General features: G+C 45.3%; 1 protein-coding gene across 1 annotated transcript; it reads left to right on the top strand.

Moving 5' to 3' along the window:
• The first annotated feature begins 15492 nt into the window (after positions 1–15492).
• LOC106841503 (diphosphoinositol polyphosphate phosphohydrolase 3-beta) lies at positions 15493–16661 on the top strand. The gene has a single exon (XM_070502796.1). It carries the CDS (start codon positions 16103–16105, stop codon positions 16595–16597), a length of 495 nt encoding a protein of 164 aa, XP_070358897.1. The 5' UTR covers positions 15493–16102; the 3' UTR covers positions 16598–16661.
• The last annotated feature ends 248 nt before the right edge of the window (positions 16662–16909 follow it).

Here is a 16909-nt window from a genome sequence, read left to right as displayed (position 1 = left end):
AAGATAGCTTTCATCATGATAGTAATTGTCAATCCCAATTTTTTTTATTGAGGTTATGATAGTTTACAACCTTGTGAAATTTCACTTGTACATTATTGTCAGTCATATTATAGGTGCACCACCTCACCCTTTATGTCCACCCCCACCCCCTCTTTCCCCTGGTAACCACTAATCTTTGTCCACGCGTTTCTTTATCTTCCACATATGAGTGGAGTCAAACAGAGACTGTCTTTCTCTGTCTGGCTTATTTCGCTTAACATAATACCCTCAAGGTCCATCCATGTTGTTGCGAATGGGACGATTTTATCCTCAGTCCCAATATTTTTTTTTTTTTTAAGAATTTTTTTATTTTTTCCTTTTTCTCCCCAAAGCCCCCCGGTACATAGTTGTGTATTCTTCGTTGTGGGTTCTTCTAGTTGTGGCATGTGGGACGCTGCCTCAGCGTGGTCTGATGAGCAGTGCCATGTCCGCGCCCAGGATTCGAACTAACGAAACACTGGGCCGCCTGCAGCGGAGCACGCAAACTTAACCACTCGGCCACGGGGCCAGCCCCTCAGTCCCAATATTTTTAATCTTAATGTCTAGCCTCTTACCACTCCACTTAGCTGCCTAAGTGTGTTCCTGGGGCTGAACGAATCCTCGCGTTAACATCTAGTATGTACTAAACTCATTAGACTTGTATATATGCCGTCTACATTGTCCAGGGAGAACTGAATTATTTTTCATCCTTATTTTTGTCTAGCACAATGTATTACAATAGCAGTATCTACCAATTATTGAGAGCCTACGAAGTACCATACACGACAGCCCTGGGGAGTAGGTTTTAAATCTCCCTCTCTTTAAGAAGTAAATATATTCAGGCTCAGAGAGGTGGAGAGACTTACCCAAAATCAAAAAGCCAGTAAGAGGTGGCACATGGAGTATCTCACTGCACTAGCCATAGCCTCGCTGCTAACCTGAGCTGTCTTCAGTTCTACCAGTGTACACTATCATTAAGCACCACCTTCCCAACTACACTATACTCTCATTGAAGGTAGAGAAGACTGTTTAGTTCTCATGTATATCCTGGCATCTGATTCACTCCTAAGCACACGGTAGGCACCCAAGTACCCACCTGGGAAGAGGGTTTGTCTCTTTAACCTGGGAAGAGGGACTGCCTTTAAACACTTCAAGGAGCCTCTAGAAACAAGTCAAAATAAGGTTGTTTTCTAAGTGTGCACTAAAAACTCAAAGCAGAGATGTGATGCCATAAAGTTAAAAAAAATGCACTAGGTAGTTTAGTGTTGTTTACACAGGTGATAGAGCTTACTGAGCAGCAAGGAAGAGATACTAAACAATGATCAGGATGCCAGATATCTCTGTAAGGAGATACACAGTTGTGGTCAGGGAGGGGAGCATCATGGGCTCTGGGGTTTTAATAATCTTTGATTTCATTGCTTTGGGTGGTGGTTACATAGGTTTTCACTTTATAATTGCTCATTATTAACTTCTGTATACATGTTGATGCACTTTTTTGTAGGTATGTATATATTATTTCACAACTGAGACCCACAAAAATAGAATAGGAAGGTCTCAGCTCAGAGAGACACCAAGATATGAATAAAGGTCTTAACATGGCTACATGAAGAATGTATCAGTCAGAAGGGGTTAGTTGGTCATCTATGAAAGAAAATACTTTTAACGCCCAATGATAAAATCTGTGTGGATAAAGAAATATCTCTAACAAGGGACTTTGAGGATTTCTGGTCCCTTTGTCAAAATATTACCTGGAGCGAGATGGACATATTGGACGATGTTAGCCTTATGCCATTAACAGACAAAGAGTTTCTATGCAAGACATGAACTCTTCTCTAATTTCTGGTTCACAAATTATCATAGTCTGTTCTTTCTCACTGTGCAACAATTGAGTACCAGAATTCAGCCCCCTATCAGGTACACACACACACACACACACATCATACCAGTGCACCGATGTGTCTCAGGGAACATTGTAGTTGACTCCTCAACATCCATTTCATCACCTATTCATCTAAGCCAGTCGTGACAAGTCCAATATCTTTGATAATCACTGTTTTTCGATTGGACATGAGACCAAATTCAGTCTCATATGCTGGGCTTGATGGGGGTGGATATCTTCTGGAAAGCATTGTGTCATGGTTTCCCATCCCTTTGAAAAGGGACAGTGGAAGATATTTTCCCTTTCTCTCTTAATGTTACCGTGCCTAGGTATGAGGCTTGGAACTGCTACAGACATCTTGGGACCAGGATGATGAGGACACTGAGGATGGCAGGGAAAAGAGAAGGAAAGGATCTGAACCCTTGATGACATCCCTGAGCTACAGTTCTCCATGTCTAGAACCCATCCTACTGCTGACTTCCAGTGTATCTTGGAAATGGACCAAATATTAAATGAGTAACAGCTAACAGCCAGGCATTACTGTTGTCTCCGAAGATACCGTAGTAAACAAAACAGACAACTGTCTCTTCCCTCATAGAACTCATATTTTTCAGTAATTGTACAAATAATAAATAAAATAATTAAATTATACTGTGTGTAAGAAGATTATGATGCTCTGGGGAAAAAATTAGAGCAAGTTAAGAAAAATCTGGAATGCTAAGGAATTGGAATTCTTGTAAAACAGCGGTCAGGATAGGCCAACCTCAGAAGGTGGTATTTGAGCAAAGACTGGAAGGAGCTGGAATGAGCCATTAAATATGTGCAGGAGCATTTCAAGCACAAAGAACAGCCAGTGCAGATGCCTTCAAGTAAAAGTGTAACTATTATAGTTAAGGCAGACGTGGAGGCATCTAGTGGGAGTGCAGTTGGATTTTAGAGAGGTACCACAACATCAAATCATGTAGAAACTTGTGAATACTTTGATTTTTTCCTCTCAGTGAGATGGAGAGCAACGGCAGAAGAGTGGCGTGATCTGAGTTAGGTTTTAAAAGGATACCTCTGGTTGCTGTGATGGGACCAAACATCAAGGTAAAGTTATAGGAAGATAAACCAGTAAGAATGTTATTGAAATAATCCAGGCAAGAAATGGTAGTGGCTTAGAATCAAGTGGTAGCTGTGGAGGTGGCAAAACTGTTCCCATTCTCCATATATTTAGAACATGTTATCAACAGGATTTCTGAACAGATTTAATGCCAAGACAGACCCACTATTTTTAAGTGAGCATCTAGAAGCATAATGTTAATGTTAACTGAGATGAGGAAGAACTAAAGTAGATGCAGTGAGGGGGATGGAATAAGAATCTCTTTTTTTTCATGGTTAAAATCAAAATGTCTATTAGACATCCATCTGGACTTGCCAAGTGGAGAGGTGGAAGAAACAGACTCTAGAGTTTAAGTTGGATATCTAAATTGGAGAGAGAAGAGGGTATACGTGGCAAATAAAGCCACAATATTGGATGAGATCACCAAGGGAATGAGTGTACATAGGGAAGAGCAGACGGCCAAGGATCGAATTCTGAGCCATGTCAATGTCAAGAGGTGACAAGGAAAGGAGAACAACCAAGCAGACTGAGGAGTTATACTCATGAGGTCAGAGAACAACCAGGAAAGTATTGTCCTGGAACCCAGGTGTGTGTGTGTGTCAACTGGACTGGATCACGGGGTGTCCAAATATTTGGCTAAACGTTATTTCTGGGTGTGTCTGTGAGGGTGTTTCCAGATGAAAGTAACCTTTACATATGTGGACTCAGTAACGCGGTTTGCCCTCCCCAACGGGAGTGGGCATCATCCAATCCTTTAAGGGCCTGAATAGAACAAAAAGGTGGAGGAAGGAAGAATTTGGCCCTTCCTGCCTGCTTGATTGACCTAGGACATCGATCTTCTCCTGTCCTCGGTGCTACTGATTCTCAGGTCTTCAGACTCTGACTGAAAGCTACATCGGCGGCTCCCTTGGTTCTCAGGCCTTTGGAGCTGAACTGAATTACACCACCGGCTTTCCTGGGACTCCAGCTGGCAGCTGCCAGACCAGGGAACTTCTCAGATTCCACAGCTGCATAAGCCAATCCCTTATAATAAATCTCTTCCCATCTATGTATCCGATTGGTTCCGTTTCTCTAGAGAATGGTGACTAATACACCAGGGAAGAAAGTACTCCCAGGCGCAGGGAGTGACCAGCTCTGTCCAAAATTATGGATAGGTCGGTTAAGGAGAGGACTGAGATAGCCATTTAATTTAGAAATATCCATGTCATTGTTACCTTGACCAGAACAGTTCAGTGTAGCTGAAGGTATATAAGCTTGATCTGAGTGTGATTAAGGCAGAATGGGAGGAGAGGAATTGGAGACCGTGAACGCAGACAACTCTCTATGGGAGGTTTGCTATCAAGGGGAGAAGAAATGGCCCTATGGCTGGCACAGGGAGTGAGGTGAAAGAAAGTTTTCTGTTTGGTTGGTTTTGTGTTGTTTTTAAGATGGAAAAAAATAGCACCAGTTTGTATGCTGACAGGACTAATCTAGCAGAGGCAGGAAAAGTGATGATGATGTTACAAATGCTGTGAAAATACGAATTTCCTTTTCGATTTAGCCAATTTAGGTGAGAATTCTCTGCTACTTGCAACCAGAAGAACTTTCGCTAACAGAGTGAGCAATGTCTTGGTATGTCTAAGGCTTTTCTGTTTTATGCCTACTGAGGTATAACTTTTCATAGTACTCTCTTTCCTTCTGGTTTTGGTGATAAATTATATGAACTGGTTTTGATGATAAATTATATGGTCACACTAATTAGTTAGGAACACTGGTTCTGAAGCCATAGATGCCAATCCTGGGCCTGCCACTTACAAGATGCCATCTTAGACAATTTCTTAACTTCTGTGCCTAAGTTTCTTTATATGACAATGGGGCTAATAATTGGCACATAATCTCATGAAGTTTTGCTGACCGACTGAGGTAAAGCGCTTAAAGAGCTTACAAAAGGACTTGCTAAAATGCTAACTATTTCATACATATGAGGTATCATTAAATCTGCAGACCACGTGATGCAAACTTCCCCATACAGTAAAGAATGTAAACTGCTCGCGGCTTTGTTTTGCCCTTTTGAGACATGGAGCCTTAAAGGTAATTAGACAACATGCAACTAACAGAGTGAAATTATTCACAGCTCCTTTTTACAGGTAAGGAAACAGGGAAATAGAGTATTTAATTAAGATTCAATAGGAATTGAAAAATAAATGTTAATTTATGACCAACCGTGTCAAGATGCTTGGGGCGATGTTTAATTTTACATGTCCACTTGACTGGGCCTCAGGGTGCCCAGATATTAGGTCAAACGTTATTCTGAGTGTGTCTGTGAGGGTGTTTTTGGATGAGACTAACACTTGAATAGGTAGACTGAGTAAAGCAGGTTGCCCTCTCTAATGTGGGTGTCTCACATCCAATCAGTCAGAGGCCTGAATAGAACGAAAAAGCTGACCTCCCCTCAAGCAGGAGGGAACCGCTCCTGCCTGACCGCTTGAGGTGGGACACTGGTCTTTTCCTGCCTTTGGATCTGAACTGAATAACGGCTTCTTCCTGAGACTCGGTCCCAGCAGCTTTTGGACTGGAACTTGCACCATTGGCTCTCCTGGGTCTCCACCTTGCCAACTGTAGATCTTGGGCCTTCTCAGCCTCCATCTTCATGGGAGCCCCAATTCCTAATAAAAAAAATCTCTTTCCATCTCTCTCTGTATATGCTATTCGTTCTGTTCCGTCTCTCTCTGTATATGCTATTGGTTCTGTTCCTCTGGAGAAGGCTGACTAATACACTCGGGAAGGCACAAGCCTCTTGTTGAAGTAAAAGGACATGACGACATGATGTAACTCTGGAAAGAGTGGGCAGTATGTTCACAGGAGTACAGACAATCAGGGTCACAAAACAGGGTTTTCATAAAAAAATTAACTGACGGTTATTAAAGGTTGTGGGAGGCAGAATTCTAAAAATGGTCTCCCAAGATTTCCTGCCATTAGCCCAGGAACAGTGAATAAGAAGAGGCATCACATGCATTTTTGCGTTATGTTACACGGCTAAAGGGACTTTGCAGTTGTAATTAAGGTTACTAAACTGTTGACCTTCAAATAGGGAGATTATCCTAAAGAGCCTAATCTAATCACAGGGGCCCTTTAGAAGCAGACAGTCTTCTCTGGTTAGCAGCAGAAGGGGAAGCAAGAGAGATTGGAAGCTCAAGAAGGATTTGACACACTATTGCTCACTTGAAGATGGAGGGAGCCACATGACGAGAGATATAAGCAGACTCTAGAATCTGAGAGCAGACCCTGAGGACATCTCATGAGGATGTGGTGTCATGGGTCCGACCACCACAGGAGGAGAATCTGCCGACCACCTGAATGAGCCAGGAAGCACCTTCTTCCCCAGAGCCTCCAGGTAAGACCTCCTCCCAGCTGACACCTTGACTTCAGCCTTGTGAGACCCTAAGAGAGAACTCACTTCATCTATGCCACACATCGGACCTATGGAAACTGTGAAATCATAAGTATGGGTCGATTGAATCTGCCCAATTTGTGGCAATCTGTTATGCAGCCATGGAAAACTGATACACAGGTATTTAAGTTATTAGTGTATTGAATGTGTGTGGCTAAGGTATTTCTCAGTATTATCCAACCTACCGAAGAGGTTGAGAAATAATTTCTGGCCCAGCCACCACCACATGTAGCTCTAAGGTGCGAATTAAAATAAGTATGGACAAAGTCACAGGGCAGTGAAGTCTAACTCGAGTGTAACACGGAGGCAAGAACAGACAGCTTGAAGTGTGACAGCAACAATGAGGACACTCTCTGGTAAGATGGGTGCCACACTCAGTGCGAAGGGCTTGGATGTTGGAGCTGCCTATTCAGTCCCTGCCCTTTAGATAAGGCAGAACATTCCGTTCCAAGGTTCTTTTATGAGACAACAACAGACAAGCACAGTCAGGGGAGTTGCAGGTGCTGGCTCTGAATTAAATTGAAATAAATTACTACGAAAAAAGGTCTGAAGTCATAGACATGCTTTGAGGCTTTAGAGTCAGACAGACTGGCTCTATTATTCTGTGATCCTAGCTGAGTTCCAGAATTTTAATTTATTAATTACGTGTGTGTCTGTGTGCGCATGCATATGTAAAACACCCCCTTGATAAACAACTCTGACATCTTTAGAGGCCCCTGGGGTTTACATCTGCCTGCGTGATTATCTGTACTAAGACAGCTGGATCAGCTTGAACGATCCCTCTAGCCCCAGAGACTACCACGGTGCATGGCACATATGGATTTTCTGACTTTCATCCCAGCTCCCTGTATTCACTAGCTTCTAGTACCACTGTATTGCTGACTTCCTGGCTTCATAATCAGAGTCAGCCTTTCTAATAATCTCTCAGTGTCTGAAATGGGCTTAGAGTGGGAGAACATTTGAAACTCCCCTAGGCTCTGGAAATACAAAGTGACTGATGCACAAAAGTCATGAAAAATTTAACTGGAGAAACGAATAAATATAAGACTGGTGATTTGATTATTTAATTTTCTGGTGAAAATCATAAATATTCAGGAATATGGAACCAAGTCTGTGAGCCCCCAAATAATGGAATATCAGGTTCAGGCACGCATGATCATAGTCACAAGGACTCAGTTTCCCTGATCCGACTCCTGCTCCCATTGCTTCTATTCTTCCTCAGTCCAACTTTTGTCTCCTCTTCCTCTCCCCCACCCCCCCGGCACTGCAAATGTACCCTGTGGAGACTTCTAATTCAGAAATTACACTTCTTTTTTTGTTGTTTTCCTGCTGGGAGGATGGTTTATTTGCACTTTGCTTACCTTGTAGGAAGTACACAACCTGAAACATGATAGGCATTGCTGAAGGTTTGCTGAATTCATTTATTTCATACCGAAACTTTGACAGCAACAACACCTACTTTCAATCTGGATGGTAGTCCACTAAATGCTTCCTCTGTAGGTGGCATATGTGTGGCTTTTGAGTAGCACGTGCCATGAAAACTCTCCTAGAGAAGCTAAAAGGTGTTGGAGGATGAGAAATCTGGTCCATTTGTCCATATGCCTCTACACAGCATGTGGCATAGGTTTCAGCACACAATATGGCTTAAAGCAACAATTCCCAGACCTTAGCCATGTCGATGCCTTTCCATATCTGCCACCCTCAACTGAAATGTTATAAACTTCGTGTTTTACTGCAAAGAAAAGTATTATTTATCAGGAGTAAAACTGTAAAAATCAAGGGGCCAGCTCCGTGGCCGAGTGGTTAAGTTCGCGCGCTCTGCTGTGGCAGCCCAGGGTTCAGATCCTGGACGCAGACATGGCGCTGCTCGTCAGGCCACGCTGAGGTGGCGTCCCACATCCCACAACTGGAAGCAACTAAGATATACAACTGTGTAAGGGGCGGGGTTTGGGGAGATAAAACAGAAAAAAAAAAAAAAGATTGGCAACAGTTGTTAGCCCAGGTGCCAATCTTTAAGAAAAAAAAGACTGTAAAAATCAATAAAGTGATGACATAGCAATGGCATGGAATTTTAAAATTTACACTGGTGACTTTCGAGAAAACAGGAATTTTTTCGAATTCTTTTTTTAATGTGGAGATATGCTCACCAATGCAGGCTTTGGATTGTAACAGCAGTTCTTCTAAAGCCCAGCTTTGCCACTTCCTGGCTGTGTGGTTAGGGGCAAGTTATCCATCCTCCTGACGCTTACTTTTCTCATTTGTGAAACTGGAATCATGGTACTTACGTCACAGGGATTTTATGAAAATTATCAGTGAGATATGTAAAGGATCTGACACATGGTAGGCCCTCAAAGAGCTTTTATTACCTCTTCTAATACTGCAGTTTTGAAACAACAACAAAAAACCCAAATAGGATTCCTTTATAAGAATTTTGGGAATTATGCACATCAGAAAGTTCATTGAAAGCAACAAATCAAGGATACTTCCTTTGAGGTATAGGCTGGTAGTCGAAGCTGTTGGATCAAAGCTAAAGTGAAGTGTAGAAACCAAAAATGTAATTCGTGTCCTCTCTTAGGAGGTGTAATATTGTATTTTGGGAAAACTGCCAACAAGACCACTGATTTTCAAACTTGCCTTGAAATACATAACCTGGGAGAAGATGGGAAAAAAGAAAAGGAAAAGCTGTTTTCCTACCAATCTCGAATTCCAGAGAACGGTGCCCGGTTCAGAGCCTATGGTCACAGACACCCCACCATGGTGCTCACTGATGATGCATCTTTGCAGAACGAGCTGATTTTATTGGGGGTACTTGAAGCTTTTACTGTGAAAGACGGAATGCGGCCATTTTCCTGATCCCGATTTTGATCTCAAACCTCACTTGTGTGTGCCTTGTTGTCTTCATTTAAGGAAGCTAGGAAATTTGTGGAACAGCGTGGCGACCCCGAGAAACCTTTGTTTCTTCTGAGGGAATGGGTCTCATGGTGCCTGGGCCTGTGGGTGCACAGCATCATTGATAAGTCAACTATCTTCCATCCTGGGCGGGATTGATGTCTTTGTGGAAGGGAAGGCGTCCTGCCAAGAAGAGGATTCTCAGACAAGGAAATTAGCTCTGCAACAAAAACCCTCCTCGGATCCATCTCATCAAAGTCAAGAAGGAATTGTAAATAACAATTATCCTATTCCTTTACAAAGACTTGAAATAGCTATCTTTCATCTGCCACAGCAGGAATCAGTGTTGAATATACCAACATTTGGCCAAAGGAGCTGGGAGAGATCTCTGGGGTGAACAGCTTCTGAGAGCGTTAGGAGACACGCGATGATAACCTTGGAGAGCTGAATCAGTGGGAAAAGGGAGGGGAATCAGAGAGGACTGCTGGGGGCAAGTTCAGCTGGGCTCTGCCTGTCCTGCACTCTTTGTGGGGTGTTATGGTCAATGAGCCCTGAGTTTCTACCTCATTTGGCTACCTACTAAGTGTCAGATCCTGGGCCGTTTACATAATGTCCTTGATCTTAATATTCCCCTTTATGAAATGGGAATGCAAATATTTCCCTCGAAGGGTTTTTGGTAGAATTAGATGAAATAAGATCGATGAAGAGCCTGGTGGAGTGCCCATCATTATGTGTACTATTACTTAACATTAATCTCAACCATTCTGTCAGCTATTTCATTCCATTGCTTTGCTTTCATTATTTAATTATAGAATTATGTTTTATTCTCAAAGACACAGTTTTATTTAAACAAAATATACTATGTAAATGATAGTACCTGTTCTGCCAAGATAAAAGCAAAAACCACCGAGGTGATGAATGACCGAGATCTGGAAACACCACCCTAAGTCATGCTGTGTAGTAAAAACTGTGCCAGCCCTATGAGGGATTCGCCAAAAATGAGTCAGACCTCTGGCCCTCAGCTGTCTCGCAGCCGACTAACAGAGTTTGCATGGAAGCTGATACATGCATGGTGCTGACCCAGATGGCACCTACTGGAAGAACTGTGGTTTGGAAACAGAATGTTTTCCCTATTAGGGTCACTTTCGAAAGATTAATTAATCAATTAACTAATTAATTAATTCGACAAATATTCAAATATTCAGTGGTGTCTTTCCAGTTGTATCAGAAAGTGTGCTGGCTGGTGGATTGACAAAGACCAGTGAAACACGGCCCTTGCCCTCAAGGGTGTCTCAATGTAGCAAAGGAGACAGGCACGTTCATTACATCAACAGATATGGTCTGGATGACTATAATGTGTGCTCGGCAAAGTTCAGGGCTGCTTGTGAGAAACCATTGAGCAAGAGACAAAGATCCCTAACATCAAGAAGTTTATGTCCAAGCAGGAGCTATGGGGGAGGAGAGAGATAAGCAATAAACACAACGACACAGTAAATAACATAATCTGTTAGGTGATAAGTGCTCTAACAAAGAGACAATTTAGGCTGAGGTAAGGGGGGATCAGGAATATGGGGTGGTGGAAAAGATGAGTGCACTCAGCAATAGAAAATACGGTGGCCTGGGTAGACCTCATTGAGAAGCCCAGAACTGAGCCAAGCCTTGATGGAAGTGAGGAAGTCAGCCAGGGTAGGGAGCATCCCAGGTGGAGGGAATAGCTACAGCAAAGGCCCTGAGGAGGGAGCCTGGCTGACATAATGCAGAAAGCGCCCAGAGTCCAGCAGAGCCAGAGAGGAGTGACTGAGGGGAGAGCCTAAGGGTAAGTCAAAGAGCAAACAGGGCCCTGACCTCCCAGGGCCTCGTAGACCTGTGTGAGGATTTAGCATTTGACTCTGTCGCAGGAACAGAGGAGCACTAGGACGGGTTTCGGTGCTGAATGAGAAGTCTGTATGGGGACAGGATCAGTGAAAGGGAGGTACACAGCAGTCAGGGAGCTAGAGGTCGTGACCAATGAAGCAGGAGAAATCAAGGAGTGCTGCCTCTTTGAGAGAGTGGAAGCACTCACCTGGACTTGACATCCATCAATCTTTGTGTTCACACCCTCAACTCTGTGCACACCCGTGCCATTACTCACAAAAATCACGCAATTAGAAGTCCTGTATTCATCCCGTGATCTATCAATTAATCGAATGAAAAACTGGGGAGGCATTTTTTGTTCCAGTCGCTTTGCTTTTGAGAAGTTTTCCCTGACTCACTTAGCACAGCCCCTCCGTGAAGCCAATTCTGTGGCTGCGAGAAAATCAGTGTCCACGGTACACGAAGAAACAAGGAATTTGGGAACCTATGGAGAGTGGTTCGAAAGACACAACCCACTCAACCTCCCCAAGTGCAAAGACATGTATGGAGCTGCCTATGTTCGCTCCTCTTTCATTTTGAACCTCTAATAAACAATTAGGTATAATAATAACTGTCCTTTTTGATCCATGTAGCTTCTGTCACAGTCTTGCATTCAGTCGCTGTATTTTGAATCCCTGCTGGACACCAAGTTCCAGGCACTGTGCTGACTCAGGGGGAACAGGTATGTTTCGGGCTGGCTCCCAGCCTTTAAATTCCTTACAAACACGCAGACAGATCATGACAGAGCTCCTTGATTAGAGCAATGACAGAATTAAAGTCAAGGGAGCCTGCGACAAGAAAGGAGGGTAATTTAATCCCAGTGTAAGGGGTGAGTGAGTACACATGGTCAGGAAAGCCTTTTTCGCGAGAGGCGAGGTTAATGAGGTAGGTGATTTTATTACCCCCATTTTACAGATAAGAAATATCAAAGTCAAAGAAACTTACTTACTTAAGGCTGCATAGCTACTGAGGGAGCCAGATTTATATTCCAGGGCATTTGGTTTATAAAACACCTTTTTTTGGTCTCGTTGACTACTACTAAGATCACTTCCCCTGACTCTGTTTCCCTTTAACGTACCTTGAAATCTTCTCAGATATGTTGTGGTCACTCTCCTGAAAGCTGGGTTCAGCTGTGAATTCTATCAGGCTCTGAGAAGGTCTGTAGCATTCTCTATCCGAGGTAACAGCTGTTCTGGAGAGCTCCTCTCTCTTAGAATCGTACTCCCCTTAAAAGTTAGTCCCCAAAGTGGCAGCTCTAGGTGCCACGACCATGGAGATGGGAATAATAACCGCCCGCTCAAGATATAATGGGCTGTCGAGAACATAGGCTACAGGGCTCAACACAGGGCCTGGCACAGAGACTGTGCTCCACAAGTATTCCATGCCTTGACCTCATCCCTTTCCTTCCGATCAAGGGAAAGGTCACTGTCAACCTCTTCAAGCAGAGGTTCAATTTCTACTACGGAAAATGTTTCTTCTCTCCCTTATTTTTGGTTGGATTTTGGTGCATGGCAGTTAACGGTTGTGTCAGCTAGCTTTTGATGCATAACAGACAACCCTCAAATTGAGTGACTTTAAACAACAACCAATTCTGTTGCTCACAATTCTGCAGGTCAGCAGTTTCAGCCAGGCTCAGCTGAGTGGTCCTTATGCATAAGAAGGCTTGCTTGTGCAACTGTGGTCAGAGCCTTGTCAGCTAGGTGGCTCTGCTGGGAGCCAGGTGGTCTAGGATGGTCTTACCCACCTTTCTGGCAATGGGTTCACTGTCAGCTGGGATGAAAGGGATGCATGGGCCAGCGTCTCTCATCATCCACCTAGCCAGGGCCTCAGCACATTGTCGTCACCTTGTTTCAAGAGCGGCGAGAGAGTGCAAACCCCAGTGTGCAAGTACTTTTTAATTCTCTGCTTGCTTCACACTTGCTACTAGTCCCATGGGACAAAGCAAGTTCCATCGCCAAGGCCAAGGACAATGGGGGAGGAGATACAGGCCTGCACAAATGGCAGTTGTTACTGTAAGACTCTACCACTACGCTGGTTTACGAAATAACCTTGTTCATCACCACAGAAATATTTACCTATGGATAAACCAGACAGTGGAATGCCAGTCTCTCAAAAATGATTCTGACTCTTCTTTAGAAGAAGTCATAACTATCTTGCTCTATGGGTCTAACAGGTGAATAATAAAATTATTTTATGAAATTCTGGGGGAAAAAAAACTAATTTGAAATTTTTCTCGGCATTGTACTAAACTTGTAAGTTGTGGATGTCTTATCCCGAAACACGCTATGACTTTGCCAGTGGGAATCCAGCCTGTACATCTTTCCTGATTATAGTGCTGCTATTGCTCTCCCTTCCAACAAATGCGCCCCAAGCAGACGCATATTGCAGAGGCATAATGTGATGTAGAAGTGATGGCATAGACCAGAAAACGGCAGCTCTACCGAGACAAGGAGATAGTACCTGGTAACCGTAAAGCAGACTTGTGACGTGGCGGGGGCCTAGTTGGGCAACCCTTCCCCCCAGACACCAGCCAAATCCCCAGCTTTGCGAGAGTTCCTCTTGGTTTATTCGAATCATCTTTCAAAGCTGAGTACAAGTTTTATCATTTTCTACTACACTGTCCTAACCATATGTTTTTAGGATCCCTTGCTACTTTATTTATTTTGTGGTGGCTGATAGTGCTACTGTGAATGTCATCATTTCCCCATCCTATTTTTTACATGATTACTGCTGGCATACATGGAAGCTCTTGGTATTTCAAATATCAACATTTCATTCTGCCACTTAAAGGAATTCATTTTTATATCGTTTCTTAGGTGTTTCCCAAGAACATATTCATATCATCTGCCAATAATGACAATTTCGTCTTCTTTACCAAAATGACAGATCTTTTCTCTTTACAATCTCATTATACTGGAAAGAATGTCTAAAACGATATTTAAGAATATTGGTGATAATAGGTATATTTGCGTAGATCCTGACTGTAATGGATTTTTTCCTAGTTGTCAAACACTATCTGTGTATGTGTGCGTAGGGACCCACCGAGGAATACAGCTAGCTGACATCTATTTTCCTAGTTCGTTTTGAATCATGAGCTGTCGTCCTCCTTCAAATGTTCCTTGATCGTCCATATATCGTTAACAGACGATCAGTTGCGGTAGTGTCTCTACTGGTTGCAGTCCTTCTCATTACGCCTCCGTCTTGCCATTTTCTTCGTATACCACCCGTACCTGTATGTCATGTTATGCTCTAGATATTGCAGCTGTGTTGCCACCGGGAACAGGATCATTTTTACGAGCTATTTTGGGTATAAATGGAGGGGAGCAGACCCTTGGGAAGCTGAACTACCTTGTTATTTAAAAACTGGACTGTAAGTTTCATGACTCCTTTCCACTTACCTTTCAGATTCAATTTCCCCTCGATGAAGGGGTTATTTCACCAGAAAAGTGAGTTTTCATAATCCTGCTTGGCTGATGCCAGCCAGAGGGTCTGTGGGGAAGACAGAGACAAAGATGCCTAAGCTGCAATAGGGCAAAAGTTAGGAGACATCAGAGGTCTTCTCCATAAGGCTACTGTTAGAGCAGGGAAACAATATACAAGGAAAAATATAGAAGGAGAGGGAAGGCTTGAAGTTGTTAGATTTTTGGCTGTGGGGGGCCACTTCTTGGCCAAGAGGACAGGATGACCAGAGAGGTGAGAGAGCACCAAGTGGCCTTGCTGGAGTCCCCGTCCCACGCCAGGGGCCTTCCAAAAACCAAAATGTAAAACATGAAGAGATTTCCACAGGCGTGTCTTCCAAAACCCCAACCGGTACTTATCAACGAGAAAGAGAGAAGGGCGGAGTGTGCGGAGGATCGAGGTTCTCGGGATTTAATCAAACACTACTCGGGGGGGTTCTCCAGTTGTTGGGCGAATATGGCTCAAAGTGCAAAGGGCTGAACCAAGTAAGGCAAGGAGTTTACTGATGAGGAAACTGAGGAACAGAAGTTAGGTAAGATGTCAAGAGGGGCTCAAGACAAGTGTTAAGCAACGGGCTGTGCCAAGATGCCTGGCAAGGTGAAGAACCTGTTGAGGAAAGAAAAGTGTATGACATGACTCAGCAGAGATTAGGTCCTGTTTTGCCAAGAATACCGAGGATCCTTTTGACAAAACTGGGGCCTTGCTCTAAATAAGCCGGTCCTATTCATCGTGGGCGATGGTGATGACGATGCCCTTGATCTTACTGCGTGTAAAAGGACTGCGCGTGTGTGTGTGTTTCCTGCAACCTGGTGGGGTGAGGAGAAACGTCCGGCCACGCCACAGCCACGTTCAGCTCTAAGGCACACGTGGAAAGAACCTGGGCCCAAGGCACAATGCGGTGAATTGAACCCTGGGGGAAGGAGATTCCCAGCCTGAGGCGCGCGGGGCGCCTGCGCAGTGGGCCCCAGGCGCTGCGCGCTGCGGGAGCCGCGAGACCCCCGCCCCCGCCCCCGCCCCCGCCCCTCGCCCGCCAACGTGAACGCGCACGCGAATGGAGACGCGAACGCGCCTCACCTCGCTCAACCCCTGCCCGGGCGGCTGAGCAGGGAGGGAGGCGCGCGCCCTACCTGCTGAGGGGGCCGCGGGTGGGCTGTGTGCAGAGTGGCGGGCTCCCCGGCGGCGGCGGCGGCGGCGGCAGCGCCACCTCCTCCCTTCGGGCGTCTGCGCTCGGGACCCTCCGCCGCGCGAGGGACGGACTGACTGACGTACCTCGCCCGCCCCCGCCCCCGCCTCATCTTCCCCTAGGCTCCTGGGGCTCCCCGGCTGAGGCGCCTCTCTCTCCCCGCCCCTCGCCCTCGGCCCTTCCTCTCCCGGCACCTCGGGCGGCGGCGGCCAGAGCAGCAGCGAGCGGCGGGAGCAGGCGGCCTCGAGGATGAAGTGCAAGCCGAACCAGACGCGGACCTACGACCCGGAGGGGTTCAAGAAGCGGGCGGCGTGCCTGTGCTTCCGGAGCGAGCGCGAGGACGAGGTGCTGTTAGTGAGCAGCAGTCGGTACCCGGACCGCTGGATCGTGCCGGGCGGGGGCATGGAGCCCGAGGAGGAGCCGGGCGGCGCGGCAGTCCGAGAGGTGTACGAAGAGGCGGGAGTCAAGGGGAAGTTAGGCCGGCTCCTGGGCATTTTCGAACAGAACCAAGATCGCAAGCACCGAACGTACGTGTATGTACTGACTGTCACTGAGATTCTGGAGGATTGGGAAGATTCGGTTAGCATTGGGAGGAAGCGAGAGTGGTTCAAAATCGAAGATGCGATCAAGGTTCTCCAGTGCCACAAGCCCGTGCATGCCGAATATCTGGAAAAACTAAAGCTGGGCGGTTCCCCAACCAATGGAAACTCCGTGGCCCCGTCCCCGCCAGAGAGCGATCCCTAGTATGTACGGCTCCTGCACAGACTTCTGCTTTCCGCCTCCCTTAGAATAAATAGTGGCCGGAGCACCCCTGTGCCTTGTGCGGTCTTCGGGGCGGAGGGAGGCTTCTTTTGTTTCCTTGGCAGACCTCTGAATCACGCTTGCAGACCGCCTCAGTTGCCAGGCACTGTTTTCAATTTGCACGTTTTTCAGATGCTTTGAAAATCGCTTCTGGTAGCGCTGTAACATATTTCGGAAAGCCAAAGCCACGTGGGTTTTCTTTTAAAGGTGCCTTAACTGCTCACCCAGCCCTTGGGGGGGAGCTGTGCGTGTGTG

This window comes from Equus asinus, chromosome X (genome assembly GCF_041296235.1).
Source record: "Equus asinus isolate D_3611 breed Donkey chromosome X, EquAss-T2T_v2, whole genome shotgun sequence".
NCBI classification, from domain to species: domain Eukaryota; kingdom Metazoa; phylum Chordata; class Mammalia; order Perissodactyla; family Equidae; genus Equus; species Equus asinus.
The sequence above is the reverse complement of the archived record's forward strand: the minus strand, read 5'-3'. Positions and strand labels throughout refer to the sequence as shown.